The sequence below is a fragment of the Nothoprocta perdicaria genome, unplaced genomic scaffold (assembly GCF_003342845.1).
Source record: "Nothoprocta perdicaria isolate Ctin4 unplaced genomic scaffold, notPer1 scaffold_156, whole genome shotgun sequence".
Taxonomy (NCBI): domain Eukaryota; kingdom Metazoa; phylum Chordata; class Aves; order Tinamiformes; family Tinamidae; genus Nothoprocta; species Nothoprocta perdicaria.
Genome location: NW_020454716.1, coordinates 1,883,182 through 1,891,565, shown reverse-complemented (window position 1 = coordinate 1,891,565; position 8,384 = coordinate 1,883,182). Strand labels below are relative to the sequence as shown.

Sequence of the window (8,384 nt, the reverse complement as noted above, 5' to 3'; positions counted from 1 at the left end):
TTGGTGCCCTCGTGCAAGCCCAGCTGTGAGCTGCTCCCCCGAGGGGGCTCCTGCCTCTCTGGGGACCTGTGGGTTTGCGCAGCCGCTGTCCCCGCCGGGCCCCTGTCCCAGTAAAAGCCAGAGGGAGCGTTTCCTCTCAGAGAGGGCCAGAGGGCCAGGCCTCTTTGCTGGTGCCAGTGTCCCCATCCCGTGCCCTGTCCCGGGCCGAACCGAGCAGCGCTGCTGACCAACTGGGAGGGGAAGGCGTGCGTGTGTGTGGTGTGTGTGTGTGTGTGGGACACGGGGGAGCCCGCTGCAAAGGCCAGCGGGACCGGGCTGTGTGCACAGGCAGCTCTGGTGTCAGGGAAAGGAGTGGGGAGAAAATTGCCCGGCTCCCTGGGAAGGTGACGGGGACGTGGCAGGCATCCCGATCCAAGCCTCGCTGGAAGAGCTGCTGCTCCACGGCTTCCCTTTCCCCACCTGACCCCAGGAAGCTGCGTCTTCCCTCTTTTCCTGCTGGCAACCCTCCACTTGCGTTAACATATGTACTTTATATACCTAGGGTAGCTAAAAGTGCTGCATTCAGATCCCCACGGAGGAAAGGGCYGTCTGGAGTCCGAGCGGAGGGGTGTTCCCGGGCGCCGCGTGTCTCGMGGGACTGGCTCGCAACCCTGTCATGTGGCCCAGGAGATGGCGGCGCTGTGCTCCTTCGCCTTCATCCGCAGCGCCGCGATGCTCGACGTCTTGCGGTCCGGCTCGCTGTTGAGCTCGTAGCCGTTGAGGCCCGCGCTGATGCCGGCCGTGCCGAAGAGGCTGCCCATGTGAGTCTGTCCCACGTGGCCGCCGCCGCCGGAGACGCTGAGGAAGTCGGAGACGCCGCCGGGCGCGTGYGGGTGGGCGTGCGGGGACATGCAGGAGGGCACCGTGTCGCAGGGCACCACGCAGGCGGGCACGGGGGAGGCGGCGCCGTTGTTGCCGATCCAGGAGGGGTTCTGGATCTGGCGGGGGGAAAAGAAGCCTCAGGGACGTGGAGAAGCCTCCTGGGGCACCCCGCTTCTCCCAGCTCCTGGGTCACCCCACATGCTAGTGCCCTGGACGTGGTGCCCTGGGCACAACCAAACAGCAGCTCCCATGGCACCCCAGGCTCATGAGGCACGTGGTACCCTAGCGGGATGCCCACAGACCAAAGGAGAGGGGCCCAAAGAGCAGCTCACACTGAAGAAAAAGGAGCAATGAAGGATGGCTGGGAGCCTCTCATCTCTCCCTTCTGGATCAACCCGCTTGACGGGCAGGGCTTGACAGGCCTTGCAACCCGCCATGGCACCGAGCTCGCAGCGCACTGCGTGCRGGTGTCGGTGACCTGCCCAGGTCACCCCAATGCCGCCACCGAGGCCCCGTCCCCTGCACCCTTGGCCACCAAAATCCTTATGCGGCTGCAGTGGAGGGAGGTAGTGCAGGGGACTGGCACAGGGGAAGCTGGGCAGCGCCGCTGGAGGTGCTGTCTCCGTTCATCCGTTCCCCGCTCCTGCCCACTTGTCTTTTCCTTTTTAGTCCAGGGCACTTTGGAGCTCAGCACAGATGCCCTGTGCGATTAAAGCCGCTGTGGGCCGGACAGGAGGGGCGGCTGAGCACCCATCTCACCCTCCATGGCAGGGGAAGGGGTCGGCGGAGGCGAGAGGACACGCGGGATGAAAGCGGGGCTGAGCGGCGGGGAGAGCCAGGGCCCTTCCTTCCCCGGGCAGCCACACCGCGCACCCCACACCCGATGGGATCGCTCCCCGCTCGGAGCTGTGCTGTGGTTTTTGCAGGGCTGGCGGAGGCAGGCGGCAGGAGGGGCGCGAGGGCCGGGCYGGGGCGCTCACCTGGGCGTAGTTCTCGGCGCGCGTGAGCAGGGGCAGCTCGTAGGCGGTGGAGAAGTGCGTGCGGACCTGCTGCATCTGGCCGAAGCGCTCCCGCTTGCGCCACTTGGCTCGCCGGTTCTGAAACCACACCTGGGCGAGGGCGAGAGCAGCGCCGTGAGCGGCGCCCGCCGCCCCGCGGGCCCCCGCACCGCGCACCCAGACCCCGCTAGCAGGTTCRCCCTCCGCACGTGGCCCAGCGCCGTGTCCAGGCCGACTCGGAGCATCCCCAAGGATGGAGATCCCCCCCCACATCCTCTCCGGGCAACCTGCCCAGTGCTCAACCACCMTCACAACAGAGAAGCTTTTTCCTCATGTTTCATGGATGGAAACCTCTGGGGTTTGAATGCTCATCATGGCAGTGCTGTTGGCTGAGAGATTATCACTGATCTCTACACCTCATTTTTTCCTAATTATTAAAAAAAAATAAAAGAAGAAAAAAAGGAAGAGCATTTCTCTTCCTAGACTCAGGAAAACACAAGCACCCTTCTGCAGAGCTGTGTGTCCTCTGTGTTGCACCCATGTTACTTTGTAGACTTCTCTGCTTCACACTCAATTGTTCAGACCCCTTCAAGGCAGAGGAAGGACCAAACCACTCTTTCCGCTCTTATTTTTACTGGCTGGACATCAGTGTGGATTACTGCAGTGTTGTCAGCACCACTGCTCCTGATTTGCATCAGCGTAAGAGAGATCAGAGCGTGGCGCAGTGTCTTCAAAGCCTCCTCGAGCCTGCGAGCCAGGGAAGCACATCAATCACGCGCGGCTTTGAAGGGCCGCCGAGGCGCGCGCGGTCGCCGGGGGCTGGGGGTCACGCCGGTGCGCGGGGAGCGCTCGCGTCTGCTTTGGCTTTTGCACGGCGATGCGGGAGGAAGGGCCGCCCCGCTGGCGGGCAGCTCGCCCTGGCCGGCCCCGATGGGCAGCCCTGCGCCTCGCGGCAGCTGCCGATCCCGGACACTGCTCCGGACTGCTGGACTGGATACCCAGGGCCGAGGAGGGCCAGGCTTTGGGGATGGGAGAGGGGCAGCATTTGCAGCATGCACTGAAACAGCCTTTTGCAGCACATGCTGGCACAGCCAGGCACCCAGGCCGGGTGGGATAGGCAGGGATTTTGTGGCTCAGGAGCGGAGCAGACCCCTGAGCTTGCTGCAGAGAAGCTGTTTGTCTCCATTGCGTTGGAYTGAGCCCTTCGCAGGCAGCCACCCCACGAGCCCAGCGTGCTCRGGCCGCGCTCCAAGAGCCGCAGAGGGGCCGCGGAGCCGAGGGCGGCGCGGCACACGGAGCCGGGTGTCCCCCGGCCCCTGCCTGCCTCCAACCCTTGGCACAGCGGCGGCCCAGCTGCGCGGCAGTGCCRGCGCCGCCGCCTTGGATCTGCAGGCTCCACACTAGCCGGCGGCGCTGACCCGGCTCCCGCACGGAGCGGGACCCTGCCGTGTGCCGGGGAGCAGGTAGGAGCGYGCAGGCTGGGGACAACGCGTGCCCAGCGTGCACGGGCCCTCCCTGCGTGGCCGGGCCTGGCTTTGCAACCCGTCGCCGGCAAAGGCAGCAACACGGTCTCCTTGCGCGGGAGACTGACGGGCAGCAGCGGGATTTCTGCTCTGCCCTTCACAGGCTCTGAGTTCAGCTGGTGCTGGCAAAACCACAGGCTTTAAACCGGCTCCCTAGTGCAGTCCCTACAGTGCCGGCAAATCAGCCACAGAGCCGTGTCGGGAGGAAGGTGAGAAGTGGCTGCAGTCAAGAGACTGATGCCCAGGGGGCTTCGAAGCTGGGGAGCTGGCAGTGACCTGCTGATCCAAAGCACTTGCAGCAAGTTTTGGACCTCTTTTTAGAATGATCACRTCTCCTCTGGCCCAAGCTGCACAGGGTGTCTTACAGCAGGGCCTCCCCAGTCCTTGGCAGTGGCAGGGAAACAGAGCAATGTACGAAACAAGGATGTCAGCAAAAAACCCATTAGTTTTAAAATCTTTGCTGGCTTCCTCAGTCTTAGGAGACACTGTGTTTAGAAAGCACATWCAGTAAATTCCCGTTTTCTTTTTGCTGCCAGCCACCTTCCATGGTGGGATGGAGCTGCAGGAGGACAGTGCGGCCGGAGAGGCTGCAGCGCTCGGTGCAGTGTGTCCTCTGGGGTCAGGACGAGGTATTTCACACCAGGATAAGCAGTCCTTGCCGGTTGCATCTCTCTGCTAACAACTGGAGCTGGAGAGCAGGCTAATGTCATATGTCTGACTCCTGCAGACACAGCTTTGATAAGACCTGATGTACCAAATCAGTCCTATAAAAATCTACAGCTCCGAAAATGTTTCATGTCTCCGTAAACATGCAGCCATATGCCAGTACCCAAACCCATGTGCTTGCACATCTGACATGCTGGGGGGGTTGGAGAGGCCGCAGGAAAGAAAGGGGGAGCCTCCAGTACCGCTGGCTTCCCCTGCCTCCCACATCCCTCCGCGCTCGGGCTCCGAGCTGGGCCTCCCCCAGACCTGCCTTTGCTGGACGCACAGGAACCGCACATTGCTTTAGTCCTTCCTCCAAGTTCAGAACAAATCAAAGCAAAACAAAACATACACACACACACACACACACACACGCATAGTTCTCAAAGCTGGGATGGGAGAGATCGGACAGGGAGGCACCCAGCGCCCAGCTCCTGCGGTGGCCGCTGGCTGTGGGTCCCCATCCTGCTGCCCGCTCAGCCCCACTGCTCCCGCCAGCCCCACTGCCACCTCCGCTGCCCCAGCCCSTCTGCCTGTGTGTCTCCAAGCCCCCGTCCCGCTGCTGAAGGCCGGGCCATCTCCCCTTCTCCCGGAGATGGCCACAGGCCCTTCGCTCTCCAGCCTGCAAGAACAGAGCCAGAATTCATCCTCCAGCGTTGAAACTGGACACCATTTTATCAGTGGCCTGGAATGGGAAATTGGAGCCTGGGATGAGAGAATTGAATAACTTGAGCTTGTTTTCATTTCATGTTTAATTTCCTGCAGGCTTAGCTCAGTCTTTCCGCTCCTTCCACCAGCCTCCCAGGGTTTTATGGGGGAAAAGGGATCAAGATATATTACTTCTTGCTTTTTTTTTTTTCTTCTTTTTTTTTTTTTTTTTTTTTTCCAAGGCGGTGATTTTGCTACAGCAGAGTTTGACATTTCCCTCTCACTTTCAAGCCCCTGCCGCATCCTGAGGTCACTGGTCAGAAGATTTTCATTAACAGCCCCAGCGATGGCGCGGCTGGCGCTGGAGGGGCTGCCTGGCAGGTACTGCCTGGGCGCGAAGCCTCCTGCCACCCCTGCCCCTCTCTGCCCCGTGCTGCTGATGGCCTGAGGACGGGATGCCGCGGGCTTGGGGACGTGCGTGTGAACGCAGCCAGTGTGTCCGGCATGCCCTGMGGTGCCATATGTGGGTGGCATCCGCACCCATCTCAGAGCGCACCCTGGTGCTGTGGGGTAGTGGGAGATGAGGGGGGAACCCTGGGGACCAGGGGACGGTTGTCACCCTGAGACAGTGCCTGCAGTGCCCCCCAGGCAGGCTTGGGCATGACGAGATATGTGTGTGACAAAGATGTTGCTTAGAGTGAGCAGATCTGTTGCTGCTGCTCCTCGGCACTGAGGAGAAGCGCTGGACGTGGAGGGAAGCTACCTCGTGCCTCCCATCTTCTCCTTCCCTGCCGGCTCTCCTCACTCCTGGAAAGCTGCTGCCTCCCTTCGCGGCTCAGCAGAGCCTCAGCTAGTTGCTCCTGCCCTCCGGGAGCCCTTTTCAGGTCTGTGGAGGGTCTCTGCAGCCCACCATGGTGAAGAGGAGAAAGGAACCCATGAAAGGACCTGCTCTGCCTCTGCACAGGACTTATTGACAGCTTGCGCTTCTGAGAGCTGGGAGGTGTCACAGCTTAGCAAGTACTTTGCAGCAAGGGGCCAGGTTGCAGGGGGCAGGCTGGGCTGAACCTTCTCTGCAGCAGCTGGTTCCCTAGTGCAACGTGAGCTCCAGAGGGGAAGGAGAGACCCAGAGCTGCCCCACGTCTGTCTGCTTCCCAGTTGGATTCCTCTGCCTACATCGTAGGGGCAGGCTGCATTCTTCAGGGTGACAAACTTGGGCAAAAAGGGGCTGATGCAGCCCAGACTGGCTTGGAGCATCATGTCTCAAACTTGCTCAGTATTTCCCTCTCACACAGCTCTTGCTTTGCTAAGATCAAGTTCATCCATTATATGATATATATCTAATTCATGACACCACCCACATGTAAGAGGTCTGCACGTTCTTTGGTGCTCCTAGAACTCCCCTCAAAGCCCATGGAGCTCTGATGGGAGCCCTCAAACACCCAGACTCCAGCCACAGCCCTTGGTGGAGCCTGAGTGCACAGCTACAACATGGCTTGTAGGAGAGAAGTGAAGGGGCTCATGGTGCATGTGCTTTCTGCTCTGCCCCTGCCTTAACCCTGGTTAGTACCTTGGTCTTTGCAGTAGGTCTTTGCTTACCCAACAGTCTTCTTAGCGGCTTTCTCCGTGCCAGGTCTCCCTGCCTGCTCTTYGGCTACAACCTGGTGCTCTCCAGGCTGTGATCCACCTTTCCCTGAAGCAGTTTTCTGGCATTGGGAGGCCCCTCATGCAGTAAAGCTGGCCAGGGAGATGGGAAGCCAGAGCAAAGCATACRCAGGCTGTAATAAGACCTAGAGCTGGGATGGTTTGCTAAGGCCCCRGCCTTGAAATCCTTCCATGTGAAAGGCCCAGCCCCATGCAATCCCCAGTCCTTGCCGCCCAGCATGGGGCAGGTGCTCCCTGGACTTGCTGCACGGGCACCCACAGTGCGTACAGAGCAAGGCAGTTAAAGCTGCCTATATGTGTTAATAGCAATTTACTGCAAACTGTGAGAACATGGACCTGCAGGGAACCTGAGCTCACTAGTTACTGTGAAGTCTGTGTTTGTGGCACGAGGGCAGCAGACCTTCTCCAGGGGCTGGTGGCTGGGTTATCTAGCACATTGCCTGGCGCATGGAGTTCTTTCCTGGCTTGGATATGAGCGTAAATACCCACAGCAGCAYGATCAGCTCTATTGCTTTTGGGTAAGAACTTGAAATGGTCTACTTACTTAGTAGTTCAGGTATTCTGTTATACAGCCACTGCCATCATGGTCTTAAGCAAGCAGGACATGAGCAGTTGCCTGCCATCCTTGGGCAATTTGGACAAGTGGGAGCAGGGAGGCTGCTCTGAGCCATTGCTGGTGCTCCCCATGGGGCACCCCAGGCTGTGGACCTGCAAGTCACACATCCACACTCTCCACATCCCTGGAGACAGCAGTGGAGCCGAGGCCCTTCGACTTAAACTCCCAGCTCCTGTGCTCCACCAGCTCCAAGGACAGCCTCGGCAGAGCTGCTGTTTAAGCTTCCAGCAGGCCGGGCTCAGCCAGGCAGGCAGTGCAGCTCCAGTGCAGAGCTCCTACCGGGCTGCCCGCAGCGCTGCCGCTCTGTGCAAGCGATTAAGTGGTAACCAAATGTCTGAGCAACTGAGAAAGGTTCCCGAATTCCTCACTCTGAACGTGGGCAACATGCAGGAAAAAAAAAAACAGACTCGGAGATGGTGATCTCTATGATTCTATGAACATGCTCTAAGTGACCCTGTGTGTGCAAAGGGGGCTGGACTAGGTGATCTCCAGAGGTGCCTTCCAACCTTAATGATTCTGTGATGGGCCCTATGTAAGGAGTCTGGATCACACGTGCCTCCCCTGCCGCTGGCTAGCTGCATGGCCTGGCTCGGGGTGAGCAGGAAGGGCTTGCTGCCCTCCAGCACCTCGCTCTCATTCCTGAGCGACAGGAATTTCATGCATTGTGAAGCTGGTAACTCAATGCTGCCTCTGGCATCCCAGGAGACCCCCCCTTAACCCTTGTGATGTGTCCCTGAGAAATCAAGGGCTGCATCAAACCTTTACTTCTGTAAATAGCTGACATTTGCAGAGATGCCCATCCCGCAGCGCTCAGCATGCCAGGCACTGGACCAGTGGGAATTTCTGCTGAAATGGAGCCGTGTCCAGCATGAAGAGAAACAGCTGTGGGGAAGAGCACAGCAGCCTTGCGAACCGCTTCAGGCCAGCAGAAAAGAAAAATCCCATAGCCATCCAAAAATGGAAGCAAATATCCAGATTAGAAAGGGCTGGGTGCCGGCTGGGCTGTTGTCACTGTTTGCAAGAACAGCGTAGGGCAGAGGAGAAGCGGGGCTGCCTGCAACCCGGGCGTCCTCCTAGCGCAGGAGATGCAGCCCGGCGCCTCCACACTCCAGCTRTCCCTGATGCTAGCACAGCTCCCCGGGGCGATGATCTGAGAAATGCCAGAATACAGAGGTCACAGGATGAGCTAACTGGAGAATCAGATCATAAGGTTCGGCTGTCAAAGCATGAGAGATGGAGAGTCCGCTCCAAGAAATAATATTCCTTCCTTCCTTCCTCCCTCCCTTCCTCCCTTCCTCCCTCCCTTCCTCCCTTCCTCCCTTCCTTCCTTCCTTCCTCCTTCCTTCCTTCCTTCCTCCTCCCTCCCTCCCT

General features: G+C 59.4%; 1 protein-coding gene across 1 annotated transcript in view; it reads right to left on the bottom strand.

Annotated features, from left to right (window-relative positions):
* Positions 1-653: 653 nt before the first annotated feature.
* Positions 654-8,384, bottom strand: part of ALX4 (ALX homeobox 4) — a 30,779-nt gene continuing 23,048 nt past the window's right edge. Inside the window, exons 4-5 of the mRNA XM_026035139.1 lie at positions 1,842-1,970; positions 654-977 (exon numbers count right to left, since the gene is read on the bottom strand). Coding sequence (XP_025890924.1) covers positions 654-977; positions 1,842-1,970 — 453 coding nt within the window. The remainder of the gene's footprint in view (positions 978-1,841; positions 1,971-8,384) is intronic.